The sequence below is a fragment of the Alternaria conjuncta genome, assembly GCF_024043145.1.
Source record: "Alternaria conjuncta strain BMP 0040 chromosome Unknown scaffold_19, whole genome shotgun sequence".
Lineage (NCBI taxonomy): Eukaryota > Fungi > Ascomycota > Dothideomycetes > Pleosporales > Pleosporaceae > Alternaria > Alternaria conjuncta.
This window is the reverse complement of record NW_026250108.1, coordinates 436,433-452,354: the sequence shown is the minus strand read 5'-3', so window position 1 is coordinate 452,354 and position 15,922 is coordinate 436,433. Positions and strand designations below refer to the sequence as shown.

The 15,922-nt window shown below is 53.0% G+C and overlaps 7 protein-coding genes across 7 annotated transcripts; 5 read left to right on the top strand and 2 right to left on the bottom strand.

Moving 5' to 3' along the window:
* Window positions 1-652: 652 nt before the first annotated feature.
* On the top strand, window positions 653-2,386 carry J4E85_009909 (uncharacterized protein; the record flags this gene model as incomplete). Its single annotated transcript, XM_051474127.1, has 3 exons — window positions 653-884; window positions 938-1,392; window positions 1,442-2,386. 3 exons carry the CDS (start codon window positions 653-655, stop codon window positions 2,384-2,386), a joined length of 1,632 nt encoding a protein of 543 aa, XP_051322204.1.
* Window positions 2,387-3,538: 1,152 nt separating this feature from the next.
* Window positions 3,539-6,301, top strand: J4E85_009908 (uncharacterized protein; the record flags this gene model as incomplete). Its single annotated transcript, XM_051474126.1, has 1 exon — window positions 3,539-6,301. One exon carries the CDS (start codon window positions 3,539-3,541, stop codon window positions 6,299-6,301), a length of 2,763 nt encoding a protein of 920 aa, XP_051322203.1.
* Window positions 6,302-6,536: 235 nt separating this feature from the next.
* ARL1 (Arf GTPase arl1) lies at window positions 6,537-7,319 on the bottom strand (the record flags this gene model as incomplete). The annotated part of the gene is made up of 4 exons (XM_051474125.1): window positions 6,537-6,884; window positions 6,963-7,046; window positions 7,150-7,188; window positions 7,245-7,319. The coding sequence occupies 4 exons, from the start codon at window positions 7,317-7,319 to the stop codon at window positions 6,537-6,539; spliced, it is 546 nt and encodes a 181-aa protein (XP_051322202.1).
* Window positions 7,320-7,681: 362 nt separating this feature from the next.
* On the top strand, window positions 7,682-8,430 carry J4E85_009906 (uncharacterized protein; the record flags this gene model as incomplete). The annotated part of the gene is made up of 2 exons (XM_051474124.1): window positions 7,682-8,093; window positions 8,144-8,430. 2 exons carry the CDS (start codon window positions 7,682-7,684, stop codon window positions 8,428-8,430), a joined length of 699 nt encoding a protein of 232 aa, XP_051322201.1.
* A 309-nt stretch (window positions 8,431-8,739) lies between these two features.
* J4E85_009905 (uncharacterized protein) lies at window positions 8,740-10,768 on the bottom strand (the record flags this gene model as incomplete). The annotated part of the gene is made up of 4 exons (XM_051474123.1): window positions 8,740-9,586; window positions 9,645-9,770; window positions 9,826-10,671; window positions 10,725-10,768. The coding sequence occupies 4 exons, from the start codon at window positions 10,766-10,768 to the stop codon at window positions 8,740-8,742; spliced, it is 1,863 nt and encodes a 620-aa protein (XP_051322200.1).
* A 984-nt stretch (window positions 10,769-11,752) lies between these two features.
* Window positions 11,753-13,565, top strand: J4E85_009904 (uncharacterized protein; the record flags this gene model as incomplete). Its single annotated transcript, XM_051474122.1, has 7 exons — window positions 11,753-11,971; window positions 12,042-12,164; window positions 12,272-12,596; window positions 12,649-12,786; window positions 12,840-13,166; window positions 13,221-13,409; window positions 13,465-13,565. 7 exons carry the CDS (start codon window positions 11,753-11,755, stop codon window positions 13,563-13,565), a joined length of 1,422 nt encoding a protein of 473 aa, XP_051322199.1.
* A 7-nt stretch (window positions 13,566-13,572) lies between these two features.
* On the top strand, window positions 13,573-15,601 carry J4E85_009903 (uncharacterized protein; the record flags this gene model as incomplete). Its single annotated transcript, XM_051474121.1, has 2 exons — window positions 13,573-14,209; window positions 14,262-15,601. 2 exons carry the CDS (start codon window positions 13,573-13,575, stop codon window positions 15,599-15,601), a joined length of 1,977 nt encoding a protein of 658 aa, XP_051322198.1.
* Window positions 15,602-15,922: the final 321 nt, after the last annotated feature.

Genomic DNA, 15,922 nt, shown 5'->3' with positions numbered 1-15,922 from the left:
GCTATGCTGTGCCGTGGGATCGAGAGGGACTCACGCCGTCGTCTTGGTAGTTTTAGTAGTGCAACATCGAGTCGAGAAGCCGTATAGACCCTGTCGAGGCCCATTAAGTTATTGTCTCAAACCTGACCAGGGTAAATGCAGTGAAAGTCCCATGGGGCTTAGCGAGAGACCCACCTATTCGAGGGCGTCCGGCACATGCGCCATCTTCCACGTGGATGCGAGGAACGCGATATGCGGGCTTATTACAACCAGGGAAACAAAAAGTTAGTGATGCATCGTGATAGTGGCGTCGCTCAGTAAGCATGAGTAGCTGTTTGATAGTCAAACTATGTGTTATGGATAGCTGGTGCGGGAGGTGCGGCTCGCCATCGGTCCTTTCTTAGCCCAGCCGAGAAGCAAAACTCCACATTTCAGAGTCGTTTCTGACAGGTGCCCCGGCTGCTAGTTAGCGACCTAAGGCTTTAGGAGACCAATCAACGGGCACTAATTTGGGAGCCGTGAGGGTTCAGATGCCGCGGAGCACGACAGGTTCAACCATGTGCGATTTGCAAAGTCGGCGAGCATATGGAAAGGCGTAAAAGAGGCCCCACGCTCTGCATTTCGCTTTCGGATTCCTGTCAAACTTTCCTTCTTCTCTGAATAAGCCAGGTGCATGATGGCAATTACAGATATCCAAGGCAATGGGTCATACCCAGGGCTTCTCGTGTTGTCAGCTCTGTTAGTATCGACCTACGTAATCGTTACTGGAATCTATCGCCTCTACTTCCATCCACTCGCGGCGTTCCCGGGGCCGTTCTGGGCCCGCTTGACTGTGTTCCCGTCATGGTGGCACACTCGTACTGGCGACCGACACGTTTGGCTGTATAGTCTGCAGGAGAAGTATGGTATGGTGGCCTGATTTCATCCCCAGAGTCAGTAAGTTGTTAACGATTGGCAGGACCCGAGTTCCGGTATCGTCCAGACAGTGTCGTGCTCAACACGCCTGCTGCTTTCAAGAAGATCTTTGGACCAAAGGGAAATGTTAAGAAAGGCCTCTACTACGAAGTGTGGCCACGCAATGTCCACACTATCAACACATGGAGCACCACCAGTGTTGAGGTGCACTCGCGTAAGCGCCGTGTGCTGAACTACGCTTTCTCAGAGGCGGCGCTGCGAGATGCTGAGGTCTTCCTTCACGCGAACATCGATCGTTGGCTGGAGCTGATTGGTCAACAAGCGCCAAAATCTGGCGAGTGGACGGCCTCTATCAACATGTGTGACTGGATGAACTGGCTTGTTTTCGACATCCTTGGTGACTTGTGCTTCGGTAAGAACTTCGACATGAAGGAGCCTGGGAGCGATCTCCGCCACATCCCCGAAGTCATGGTTCAATTCATGGAAATTCTCCATCCAGTTAGTCCCCTGCATCAGATCATTGATCGACCATGCTGACATTCCAAAGATTGCATTCGGCCCGTTGTCCAACGCTTGGGTATGGATGAAGCCTCGTGGGCTCGACAAGCTTCTGGAGGTCGCCTCACCGCCAGTAGTCAAGAAGTGGCAGGACTTCGTTGAAGGATGCCTTGAGAAACGGTCGGCGGTCGAACACGAATTGGAGAAGAATCCCAAGCCTGAGGGTGAGGTCCGGAAGGACTTCTTTCACTGGCTCTTCAAGGCTGTCGACCCCGAAACTGGCAAGCGTGGCTACAGCGAGCACGAACTCTTCGCTGAGTGCGAGTTGCTGACTATTGCTGGTTCCGATACGACATCTGTCGTAATGTCTGCGGCCTTCTTCTATCTGGCTCGTCGACCGGAGGTACAGGCTAAGATTGCTGAAGAGGTCAAGTCGGTCTTCTCAAGCTACGACGAGATCAAGTCTGGTACCAAGATCATGTCCTGCAAATACCTCACCGCGTTTCTTCAAGAAGCTATGCGCATGACACCACCAGTCGCAGCAGAGCCCAGCCGTGAAGTACTCCCTGGCGGAACGACTGTCGGCGATCACTACTTCCCCGCTGGCCTCCATGTCAGCACCGGCCTTTACTGTCTCAGCTACAACGAGAATGTCTTCCCGGAGCCCTTCAAGTTCCGCCCTGAGCGCTGGATCGTAGACGAGACTGAAAAGGAAGGATCCTCAGCTGAGAGTGTAGCATTGGCGGAGAATGGTTTCTGTGCCTTCTCATATGGAACCAGGGGCTGCGTTGGAAAGAACCTTGCCTGGCTGGAGATGCGACTTGTCATTGCCAAGACACTCTGGATGTACGAGGTTCGGCCTGATCCAGAGAACAGACTTGGTGGAGGCAACCGAAATGGAAAGCCTGGGCGACAGACGGAGGATCAATACCAGATCTACGACATCTTCGTGGCCGGCAGGAAGGGACCGATGCTGCAGATGCGCAAGAGGTAATGCTGAGTAAGATGAGCCATTTGTGCAGACGACCGAAGTAAAGCCTGCAACGTACGATAGTAATCTTGGCTAGCCAATTGAGCATATTCTGATCCCTTTGAGAACGTCGTCCGTGTACAACACCACGTGTCGCCAGGTGCGTGCGCGTGTCTGTGGTGCAAACGGTGGTGCGACCATCCAGTCCCTGACGATCCTCAAAGAACTGATAGCCGTTGTACATGTATTGCGCACAGTCGGGGGTGTCGTCGCGCAGCCTCGCTAGGTGACCTGGTGTTGTTGTCGCCTCATAGGGTTTGCTGTCACCGTCAGCGCCTGCCCTGAAGGACGTCCACGTGACGTCCCTAGTGGGGCCGATCAGAGGAGCTTCCTCAAGCTCCGAGTCCGGTCCATCTTTCTCCCACTGCTCAACACCAACAACGTCGAATCTGTATTCCGTCGTGCGACCGTCGTTGTGCCCAACACGATATGACGATGTTTTTGGCCCCCATCGCAAGCCACCGGCATGCCTCAGACGGCAATGCCAGGCGAGACTCGAACGCCATTCGACCGCAGCGGCACAGCGCCGTATTTTTAGCTCAGCTGGCCCCCAAATCCTGACCGGTCGACTGTTGTGATGGCATTGCTGCAACCTGTAAAGCGATGCATTCTTTATTGTTACGCTCAACATTCTGAGCTCCTTCATCGCTACTGACGCCTTTGCGCAACGCCGTCCTTCTGACATCGAATATCAGGCTATCAGCCTTCAATCTGGAGTCAAGCGGGTTGATCAGCACAGGGCTGAGCGGCTCGTCAAGCCCCGCGACGCCAGCGCAAATCAAAGGCACGGCGAGCTTGATTCCACGACAGCCGTTCGCTTCGCCTGGACTGCACATGGTGTACTGCACTAGAGCAGCTTTTCCTGCCTGAGTAGGGCGAAAGCATCCGTGGGCGCATATTGGTGTGATGGAACCAGGCTGACCGGTGCAACGCATAGGCTGCAAGGTACCGCCAGCCTCGTGCAACATCCTGTGCGATTTGGTGATTTCCCGCCTTTTTTTGTGGCTTCTCTCTTTCCTTTCACTTCGTTCGCTCTCGTCCTACGGTCGCTACACATTGCAAATATCATTGTACAGTATAAGAACGTGAGCGCACGCCGCGCATACTCGAAACGAAATGCGGTCACCATCCGTCGAAGGAGTACCATCGCCCCTCCAAATTGGCTCCCCGAACAGTAGGAGGACCTCCGATATCACAGTCCCTTCTGCTTTGCGCGTTGGCTCTCCAACAACTGGCGATACCCCGCCCATCCACGCTCGGCCATCGCTGCGTCGCAAGAACACGTCTGGCGCCTCCGACAGGCTCTCGCAACTCTTTCCGTCCCGACCGTCCTCAGTCGCCTCAATCGCATCTCCTAGCAGCACCCCTGCATCAAGACGTCAGTCGTTTCCTTCGCCTCTGCTACCGGCCGCAGAACCCTCGTATCGCATACCCCGCGCTCCAGCGCCGCCCTCTTTTGCCCAAGAAACATCATACAACCCTGTCGCAAGCGTGTTTACTCAAGATCGCGCATCACCGTCGTTGGGCAAGAGCAACAGTAGGACCAAACGGGTCCTCGACCGAATCGCATCGTTGCACAGGGGAGCCTCTCATGGGGGACGTTACAACCGACTGGATGATGAAGAATCACAACCCGGCAGAAGATGGCTTGTGGGAGTCGACGAGGGGGACGAGGCAGTCGGATACGATCTGAGCTCGCTAGGCGGTCTGCCGCTGAAAACATTCGAGGCACAATCGCGGACACAGGACATACACGAAGGGCAAGAGCGTGACAGAGACATGGATGAAGCTAGTCACGCCGCAGAATTTGAGCGTCTCGAGGCGCAACTCGGATCTGGCATGACTTCTGTACTCCATGTTCCGTTTGAGCACACGCCAGCTGGACCAGTACCAGGCTTCTTTCCAGGCCACCGACGCATTCTGACAAGAGCGGATGTAGTAGACGAGCAGGCTAGAAAAGCGCAAGACGAGGCTGAAAATACCGGCAAAGTTGTTGCTGTTGCAGCAGATGTTCCAGTCGATATCAGCGAATTCACAGGAGTTGCTCGCGACTTCGACTCTATGAGAACTTTGACGGCTGAGGCTGGTCTCATTTCCAGTGGTGCACAGACTAGCTACTTTTTTCCTGAAGGCAAGTTTCCCATACATTGTATGTGTCTAGAGATAGCATCTAACACGCATGCAGATCCCCAGATGCCTGCATGGCGGCCCCTTACTATGAGCTCGTGGTGGATTCTTATGCTCATTATTCTTGCACTTGCACTCGCTGGTGTACAGGAATATCTCTGCCAGATTTCCTTACGCGATGTCAGAGATCATCCAAAAAATGGTGGGTTGTGGAAGTTCAAGAAGGTTAACAGCTTGTCTGTCGCGGAATACTTCACCTGGCAATACGCGCCCATCATGATTTCGGTCTTCTATGGCGTTCTCTGGCAAATGTCGGATTTCGAGGTCAAACGTCTGGAGCCATTTTACCAGTTATCCAAGAAGACAGGCGCGACAGCAGGGGAATCGCTGAATATGGACTACTTGACGTTCTTGAGCTTCCTAGTACCATTGAGAGCACTTCGTCACAGACAATACGCTGTCATTTACAGCTCGTTGGGCACATTGGTCGCTAGCAGTCTTGTACCTGTCTTGCAGAGTGCTTCTATGACTATGTGGCCAGACGAGAAGGACCGTAATCTTGGCGACTGGAAGGCTGTGAGAGTCGAACCGGCCTGGTCTAGAGCGCTTTCAGCGTGCCTTTTGATTGTCGCAGCTTGTGGCGGGGCGCTGATGTACGCGATGCAAAGAAAGAGCGGCTTGCAGTCGGACCCCAAGGGCATCGCAGGCATCGCGGCCATGGCTACGAAAAGCCACATTCTTACGGATTTCAAAGGGCTCGATCAGGCTTCCTTGCCACAGATACATAAGCAGCTTCGCCAAAGAAGATATATCCTGCACAAAAGCTCACTCTGGCAAGGAGAATACATAAAGAGCAAGGAAAAGATACACGAGCAAGGCTCTGATCCCAGGCCGCTCATGCTTCGTATGTGGGCGGGCGTACCCTTCATTGGCTTTCTCTTCTTGTTCACCATTGCGGTTCCACTCCTCACATTCGTGGAGGAGACGGGCATCATCACACAAACGCTGCCCTGGATGATGACAGGAATAGCGACTATCATACGCATACTCTGGAACACCATGAACAGCGATGTTCGCATGCTACAACCTTTCTACCTCCTTTCACTTCGCCACGCCCCCGCCAAGACTCTGACTCTCGATTATGCTGGCACGAATCCTCTCTGGCTGCCCTTCGAAGCCTTCTTCAATGGACATTACCTTGTCATGCTCGTCGCTTTTGGGTCCATCCTTGCCGAGATACTAACCGTCTGCGTGAGTTCGCTCAGCGTCGACGGTAAAAAATTCATACCCGGTTTCGGCGGTGAGAATGAGGACAGTAACCATGACGGCGAGGATAGCGATCCATCTGATCGATGGAACTCAGACCAAACGTTTCGCAGCTTCTGGTGGAGCTTCATTCTCACCATGTTCATCCTGATCTATCTTATCGGCATCGCTCTCCTTACCTATGCGAAGCGCAGTCAGAAGTTCATGCCCCGCGAGATTGGCACCATGGCCTCTGTCCTCGCCTTCATCCACCAGTCCAAGATGCTCTTCAGCTTCATCGACACGGAAAAGCTCAACTCAAGGGAGATGACGAAGCACCTCGAGAAGAGTGGGAAGACGTACGCGTTGGGCTGGTTCCAGGGTAGAGACGGCGAAGATCACTTGGGCATCGACGAAGAAGAGATCAGCAGCGCGTACGTCTTTGGCAAGGATTGGACTGAGGGGCGGTTGAGACCAGGTAGAGATCTGACGTGGGAGGTTTATTAGACGCGTCGTCACACGATATAATGCATCTCCATTTCCATTTCCATCGACATCAAGAACGCGCATGCAATTACTGACGTTGACTCCCCACCCCATATTCACAACCCTAGCGCCGAGACGCCATTATGCTGGTATAATAATCCGTTCTGACGCGTATGTGCCGCGTCATATGTCCCCGCTCCCGTCTCATCCTCATCCCCATCGCACGTATATCCTCATATCCCCTCCTGTCCCCTCCTTAACTCTGCTCCCCAACATTCCCCACCAGCCAATCCATGCCCTCCTGGACACCCCTACCATCCACCGCACTACAAGCCACAATACTCCAATTCCTATCTTTGAGTTCCCCCAACTTGAGCGCCTCGCTGATCTCGCCCGCGCCCTTTGCGCCCGGTTGATCTTGTTTGTTTGCGAAGACGAGGAGGGCGGCGTCGCGCAGCTCTTCTTCGTTGAGCATGGCGCGCAGTTCTTCGCTAGCGGTCGTGAGGCGCTCGATGTCTGTGCTGTCGATTACGAAGATTACGGCGGCGGTGTTGGCGTAGTAGCAGCGCCAGTAGGGGCGGATGGAGGTTTGGCCGCCGAGGTCCTGGGTAGGTGGGGTGTTAGATGGTGGCTGTAGATGGGGGAAGGTGGGTGGTTCTGAAGGAGGGGGAGGTGGACTTACCCAGACGTTGAAATTGAGGTTCTTGTATGTGACGGATTCGACGTTGAAGCCTATTGTTGGTATCGTTGTGACTACCTCGCCAATCTGGAGGGCTTGTTAGCCTCCGTATACCTCGTGTCCAGACCCAGGATGCATATTGTTTCCATATTCGCATGCCTCCTTTCTTTCCTGCTTGGATATGGCGTACCTTCAGTCTGTATAGTAGCGTCGTCTTTCCAGCGTTATCCTGCATTTGTAATCAGCGCCATGCCTCTCATACTGGCCATGCTGAGGTGTTCATACCAGCCCCAGAATCAATATCCGTATCTCCTTCTTTGCCCATATCAGCTTTGTAAACGTCGATAAGTAGCCGCCCATGTTGTTCTCCCTGTGTATCGTCCGCCCGCTTGTGAGGTCCGTTTGTATGCGGCGTTGACCGCTGGTCTGGTTGTTTCGGCGAAAGGGACGGTTTCGAGGATGTCGGCGATATGGCGGTTTCGTGAAAGTGGTTTGATTATTATGCGATTAGCTTGGAGAAAGTTGGGCGTATGTTGTCGTATGAGTTGGAGTGTTTCAGTGTTGCTGTCTGGCCATAAAGTTAGGCCGTCGCGTGCAAACAGGACAAACAGACCGAGGTCGTCGGCGGCAACTTTTGCCGATGTTCACGCGGACCACGGGTAGAATTGATCTAGCCACGTTCCAGTTGTCTAGCGTTACACTACAACCCCATCATCCACACCATGCCTTACAATCGCGATGTAGTCGTCAGTTGCATCGAGAAGCACTATGATTTGCTCGTGCGCATGGCCTACCTCGACCCGGACACGATCCTCCGCCCGCCGCCCGAAGGTTGGACTGATGAGCAGCTCGCTGTTGACACATTACAAGAGTGGAAACGGTCGGACCGAGTCATTGATCTCTTGCGTCACTTGCCTTATCTGAGCAAGAATATGGGTGACTCTAAATACGAGGTCTATATTGTAACGGAAGCATGCAATTACCTTCGCAATTATGGCTGGCTGAAAGATGCGGACAAAAAGAAGGCTATCAGGCGTATGTCGCCATGCGGAGAGGGGCAGGAAATACCTGCTGGAATGATACCGTTGAGTCAGGGCAACGAAGCGACAGTGTGGATGATAGATACGGACCAAGGTATGAGCCGCATACAACGTGCATCACCGGATATTGACAGGTTTCACTAGGGATAATCTGGCCCATGGGACCGTTCATTGTAGACCGTAGTGCACCAGATGACCAGTTTTGGCGGCAGGCCGCAAAGCCTCGAGAGGTTCAGCAGTACTTTGATGAGCTCTACGACGAGATCGAAACCTTGGTCACCGTTCCTGTACCATTGACGCGAGGTAGCGATGCATGGTACAACGAGATGGTGGATCATCGAGACAACAATGCAAAGGTGAGTGCGATCCTCTCGGCGAACGTGACCGGAAGACTCATCAAGCAAATGAACAGCTACCCAAGCGCTTGCTGAAAGAGTATGGTTGGCCCTCAGCTTTCAGAAAGGCAGAGTATCTCAAAGCTCTCGAACAAGAACGTCTCGACGCTAAACGCAAAGAAGCGGAACGGAAAGAAGAAGCCGCGAGGAAACATGCACAAAGGCGTTTTATAGCAGTTGACAAGACGTATGATTTGCGTTCCAAGAATGGAAGCGCTGACAGCACAAAGTGACAAATCTCACGATAGATCACTACGCATTCTCCTATCTTCTTATTTGGGTCGGTCACACGCATTACCACCGCTTCCGAACGTTCGAGACGAACAAACAGCCTCATGTACGAAGTTATATAGCAAGACAGTAAGCATACTCTGGCCAGATCTGAGTTCCACAGTTCTCTCCGTCAGAGCCCAGGACCGGGTTCAAGGCATACAGCACTTCGAGGGCAATACCGTTGTCGTTACCGATACTCCAGCAGGTATCGCCACTCTTAGTAACCATCCACCGCTTACAGTTTGCGGGGAAGCCTCCCTGAGTCTGCGTAGGGAGCGGGGCAACCACCGTGCTTGTTGCCGGCTGGCTTGTCGTGGGGGTGGCAGTGCCAACACAGTAGTAATATCCGGCCCAGATCTGAGTTCCGCAGTTCTCTCCGTTAGCGCCCAACACAGTATTCCATCCATACAGCTGTGACAGCTCAATTCCGGCACTGTTGGCAATCTCCCAACAGCTTGCTCCTGTCGCAAACTTGTTGCAATTAGGATCGATACCCGACTGTGTTTGTGTTGGCTTTGTAATCGGCGCTGTCGAACTTGGGCTCGTGCTAGGCTTCGTAGATGTAGGTGATGGCGACGTGCCATCACCACTCGTGGCAACGCAATAGTAGTAGCCGAGCCAGACTTGCGAAGCACATCGCTCGCCAGCACTACCGAGCACCGGATTCAGCTCCCACAATCTCTGTACGCTGATCTTGGCATCGTATGCAAGCTTCCAACATGCGGCCTGGGTGTCATTGGCCATGATCCAGCGGGTACAACCGGATGCTATACCCTCTTGTATGCTATCGGCAGGTATTTCTCCACCGTCTTCGATTATGGGAAGGGATGCCGTACTTCCTGGACCGCCGCGAATTGGTCCCTCGCCATCGTCGGGGATTTCTGAGGCTGGTGGACTGATCCAAGCACCGCCTGGAGGACTAAAGGTATACTTGTCAGCTTCTATTCAATGGATGGGAGACTACAGGGCTGACATACGTTAAGCAGATTGCCTGACCAACCAATAGATGGTCACAAGCACCCATAATGTTGGGGTTCCAGCTTGCGAGCTGAGCGAGCGTGACTTCATTTGTCGTGTTCGAAAGACCTTGAGCAATTGACTCACTAATTCACAGTAGTGAGCAGCTGATACGAGAGAGTGTGTAGCAGAGATACTTACCACGTGTCGTTGGTCAAGACTCGGTACAATGTGCAAGCAAGAGGTATGCACACCTCTCCATCCGCATCGCAGAACTCATTCTTCGTTGCAACAGCCGCTTCCAGCGAGGCGATCTGGTACTTCTCCGCAATCTCATCACAATTGAGCTCCTCTTCACGATCGGGTCGTAGATCCACCATGCGGCCTCTGCATACTGTCGACGTGGGTGTGGGCGCGCTACTAGTAGTCGATACGGTAGTTGACGGGAGTGCCATCTCGGGCTCATCCGTCACGCGCGCATAGGCTGGGCCAATCCTGGTAACGAGCTCGCCAACAGTAGTCTTGCAAACGTCTTGAACATCTTGAAACTGTTCGACGAGATAGTCGCCAAACTCTGTGTCTTGCAGGTAATCCGATGTTACGCGGGCATGCAACATCTTGAGAAAGCACTCGGAGCACAACAAGTCGTCATCGTATAACGTTGACATTCGGCTCTGGTTTGCGCCAAAGTCGGCGCGATTGAGACACCATGGGTCATTGGGGTTTGCTTCGCAATCCATTTGGATCACATCTGAGCCAGTCCATTCGTAGGACTCGACTAGGCACCACTCATTAGACGATGAGCGCATACAAGCCATATCAAGTCCCTCCAAGATACGACCGCTCAGCGATTCGGCGGGCACGTATCGGTCGCCCGAGCGGTAATAGTCGTCAACGCAAGCTGTTGCGACATTCTGCCGCCAGTCTGCTGCATCGGACATACAGCTTGCGGTGCAAAGTGTGGTAACATCGGCTGGTTGCCAGTACACTTCGTCGACCTTGTGCGTCCATTGCATCAAGTCGTTATCGCATGGCAGCGTGGTGTTTCTGAAAGGAATCAGTTGATATTCATGAAGCATGCTTGGGAAGAGAAGACATACAAGGCGGATACACATCCGGAAGATATCCCTAGAATTTGCGACATGGTTTCTGCCGGAATAAGGGGATAGAGGTTAAAGGCTGAGGCGGAAGCCATCAAGCCTACGTTGATCAGCACGCGGCGAACAGGGTTGTGAGAAAACATTGTGGCCGCTGAATCTATCTGCAAAGAACTTCGACCTAAGTAGAGGACGAATTCGACCGTTTCTTAGAGCTGAGTATGCGGCGATGAGAGAGTGCTTGAATTGGGGATTGGTCGAGGTAGCATAACCAGCCTTCCGAGGTTTGGTCTCCGCGGATACCCCGGCCGAGCCATCAGAACGCCAGAAATAAGTCATTGCAGGGCGATAGGAGTGGACACTAGTATGCAATGCTCCGCCGGAGTTACAACTTTCTCTGATCTTCACTTTGGCTAATTAATCAATTAGCAGCCGTGCGGGAACTTGGAAGGTGGTCAGCTAGATCCTTGGCATCCTTCAGTACCTTGCATACATAGTGGATATGCGGCATGGAACCCGCTCGCACGCATCCTGGCGTCTATGTGCCGCCTGTCTTAGGCTGTCGCGCATTTAGGCGGTTGCGCGGTTATGCCCGTGGCGAGGCTGGCACGGATGTCCCGCTCGATTTTTGTCTAATCCATGTTCCGCCCAGTCTTATCGTCGGAAGACCCACGCCTCACGCTAGCATTGAGTATCAACTTGTGCACTAGCATGCCGGAGGTTGTTCTCTTTTGGAAGGAGCTTCAATCTAAGGATCCTCCGTCTGGATTTTCATCTACCGGACCGTACTCTAGCGTTAGGCGACATGGACGGTGGCGCAAGCCCAATACCTACAACGACATGTGCGAGTGTTGATCTACTTTGGCGAGAACAGTATCGATGCGATTATGGCGGGTCTACCCGGGACGCCAAAGCGTTTGGCAATACGGACCACATTCTCCTCTCATTCACATTTCCTAACGGCTTTCGCCATACTTCTTGAGCAGTGAGAAAACGCACCCCCAAGTTCCCCTTACATTCGGTCACTCAATATGCGGTCTGCACTTCTTCAGGGCTTAGTCCTCGGCCTTTGGCTCAAAATTAGCCTTGTGAGCGGTCAAAATGGCTCTGCTTTCCAGAACGAGACATTCGACGGCGAGGTGGAACAATCGTACTTCCTTGTCAATTCGGCATTTGGTATCTTGAGGAACGATATCCCAGCTCAGGCTCTGGATCTTCCTACCGGTACCTGCAACGATCAAACGCCATGTGTGAATGGTGCATGCTGTAGTAGTGTAAGTAGCTGGTATTGATCCAAGACCAAACACTGATATGAGATAGGTCTCCGGACTGTGCGGATACTCTCCTTCGGAGTGCGGAGCCGGAAACTGCTCCTCTAACTGCGATGCCAAAGCAGAGTGCGGCCAGTACGGCAAGCCTGGCAAGCAGCAGTGTCCGCTCGGAGTCTGTTGCTCCGAGTTTGGGTACGTGTGATTACCTCGACCGCTCCTTTCTCGCAGCTGACGTTGGCACGTAGGTTTTGCGGTTCGACATCCTTATTTTGCGACAAGGGATGCCAGAAGGACTTTGGAGGCTGCGGCGACGTCAAGCGACCATCTTGCAGCAAAGATGGTGGTAGCGTCGATGGCATAAACATTGGCTACTACGAATCGTGGGCCAACACTAGGGCATGCAGCAAGGTGTCTCCCGAAGACCTCAATCTTGATGGTTTTACGCACCTCAATTTTGCCTTTGTCTTCTTCCATCCCACCACTTTCGACATTGTTCCAATGGACAAGAACGCGGGCAAGCTGCTGAGTCGCTTCACCAAGTTGAAAGAGAAGAAGCCTGGACTTCAAACTTGGGTCAGCGTGGGTGGATGGTCCTTCAACGATCGTAAGTGATACTTGTTCGAACCCACTAGTATTTACTGACTTTAGTAATCTAGCCGGCCCATACCAACAGGCTTTCAGCAACATGGCCAGTACAGCAGCAAATCGCAAGACCTTCATCAACAAGCTCATCAAGTTTATGGACACATACGGATTCGATGGAGCTGACTTGGACTGGGAATACCCTACCGCTGGTGAGCCAAGATTTGCATCTTCGTCGCTTTCACCCAGTACTGACATTTGGAAGATGATCGCGGAGGCAAGGCCGGCGATTCAGCCAACTTCGTTCTGCTGTCGAAAGACATCAAGGATGCCTTTCGTGGAAAGTACGGCTATACCATAACGCTGCCGGCATCCTATTGGTACCTGCAACACTTCGACGTGTCCAAGCATCAAGAGTCTGTTGATTGGCTCAACGTGATGTCATATGACCTTCACGGTGTCTGGGACGCCGCATCGAAATACACTGGGCCCAAACTCGCAACTCACACCAACATCACTGAGATCAACATGGCCTTGGACCTCCTCTGGCGCGCGGGGGTCAAACCAAACAAAGTTGTCTTGGGAAAAGGCTGTAAGTTTGCTTTTGCTCACATTCTGCGTCTACATCATCTGACTTGTTGGACAGATTACGGCCGCTCGTTTACCCTCACCGATCCGAGCTGCAACAAGCCAGACGGCTCATGCACGTTCTCTGGAGGTGCCAAAGAGGGTCGGTGTTCGAAGGCTTCCGGCATTCTTACTCTACAAGAGATCCAAGAGCTCATCAAGGAGAAGAACCTCAAGCCGGTCCATGATCTGAAAGCCGGAGTCAAATGTACGAGGAAAGAGCAGAAAAAGCTCCACAAACGGTTCGCTAATCATCGCGACAGGGATACAATGGGACAATGATCAATGGGTTTCGTACGACGACCAAGATACTTTTAGGCAGAAGGCAGAATTCGCGAACTCGCGGTGCTTGCGTAAGGAGTGATCAAAACATGTGCAACTTCCATACTGACGATGCGTTTGCAGATGGACTCATGGTTTGGGCTATCGATCAAGTCGACCAGAACGACAAAAGCCTGAATTACCCCGACGAATGGACCGAAGACGACATTGCAGCAGCCGAGATTTTCATCCAAGACGAAGCCGCCCAGGGCGTTTGCTACACGACGCCATGCGGCGAGAAATGCGCGTCAGGAGAATACGAGGCTTCGCAAACGAACGGCCAACCCGGGACGCTTTCAACAATGGACCGTTGTGGCAAAGGACAGTTCCGTCGGCTGTGCTGCGCCAAAGGCACTAATATGGGCAAGTGCCGATGGCGCGGCTACCGTGGTCTTGGCCTGAGCTGCACTGGTGGCTGTGCCAAAGATGAAACGGAGATCACGCAGAACACCAATCACCACTCGAGCACCGAGGATCAGACATGCTCTGGAGGAACACAGAGTTACTGCTGTGCTGGCTTCAAGCCCCCTATTACTAAAGAGCAGGTCGAAGATGAGGTCAAGGACAAGGCCAAAGAGGCCGCTTTGGAAGCAGCCGAAGCGTTAGCCTTGGAGGTCGCTGCCACGGCCTTTTGCAGAATTGCCATCACGGCCGCCTTGACACCGCTTACCTTTATCCCCCTTATTGGTGAGTTGCTCCATTCTTTGACCTGAGCTGTTTTCTAACTTGAGTGATGCAGGATGGATCATACGACTCGCCGTCCAAGCCGCCGTTCCAGCTCTTGCTAAAGTTTGCGCCAAGGGCATTGCAAAAGCAGGCAAATCCGTCTTCAAGTTCCGCGGAAAGGATTACGATGTGAAGCTCGACAAACCGTTGACTTCCAAAAAGGACCGCGATCCACCCGCCACCTTCACGAAACCTGCGGCAAGGTGCTCCAAGGTCGACCCCAAGCTCGCGGAACGTGCCCGCCCATTAAGACCCTTAACAAAGATCAACAGAATACAGGGAGATCCTCATGAAGATATCAAGGTTAGGACTTGTATCTACAGTGAAGACAGCGGGGAGATTTCCATGGGCCAGGCTTGTCTGCACCACAGTTCTGTTATAAGCCGTCGACCTGCTCTCAGAAGATTGACGTGCGATGGTAAAGATGGCATTAACATTCGCGAGGTTAAAGATTCTTATTACACCCAACACAAGACCGAGTGGATCAAGGGTCACATGCAAGGTGACCCAAACCTGTCCTGCCAGCGGGACGAATTCCCACCCGCCGTGATTTGGCAAGCTCGCGATAGAAATGTGTGGATTCGCCTCATTCCCTCTGGGCAAAACGGCGACGCCGGGCACCTGTTCAGCCGTATCTGCGACGACAAAGTGGCTACTAAGACGGTAAAGAGCCTGGTTGAAAAAGTCAAGTGTGATAATGGCAAAGTCGTCGAGAAATGGGACCACACGGAGTACGCACAGCTCCAGATTTTCAGCCTGGAATTCTCAAACATGCCGAGAGATATTGTCGATCAAGGGATCACGGCCAACCCGTGCTGGCCTAAGGACCTCGTGGACGACCCGGGTTTCGCTCTCATGACCAACGATCCTTGGTACGATCGTGCAGCCAACCGTCCCCGCAAGAGACATACGGCAAACTACGGAAACCCAGACTATGCTGGCCTGGGCTACCCTCCGGGGCCCCCCGCCGTCAAGATGAAGCGAGGCCTCGGCTTCAGCCCCGAAGACCTCTACGTCGACGAAGGAAACTCGTCTCGCCTACCCACCGAAGAAGAGCTGCGCACCGAATTCGGTCTCGTGCGCTGTCAAGGCGAAGACTGCGAGCCCGAGATGAAGCAACTTGGTTTCGCCTCTCTGCCCATTATCCCAAACTCGTTTGTCTGGCCACCCAAGTCTCACGAGCCGAGTACTACGCTGGCGGCTACGCCAACAATCACCGTGGCTGCTACTGCGTCTGCGTATGCGCCAACGACTACGAGCACGGTTGTTCAGGCTGTTACGCAGGTTCTTTCTGCGGCGCGCGAGTTGATTACCGAGTCGGTAGAGTATGCGTTCTATGATGAGGAGGACTAGTAGGAGAGCTCTTAGAAGGGGTGCAAGAGCGTACTTAAGTGGGACAGAATGGTGGAGACGAATATTTGCGCTTCACAAGTCGCCGATAGGAATACATACGTATCCGGTGTTAGCTTCTCTTTCTTATAATATGTCAGTTCTCATGTTGAGTACATGCGGACTTCGGAACGTGTGAGTCGCTCGTGTGCGTCAGGTCACCGCTAAGCTCGAGTGCGTCATCAGTTCGCGCACGGAGGTAATGACCGAGAGCACGTTTGCGCTGAACATCAATATTGGCAGCAGTTCTATAGGCTACCTTTCCGGAAGACTCAGTGCGATATA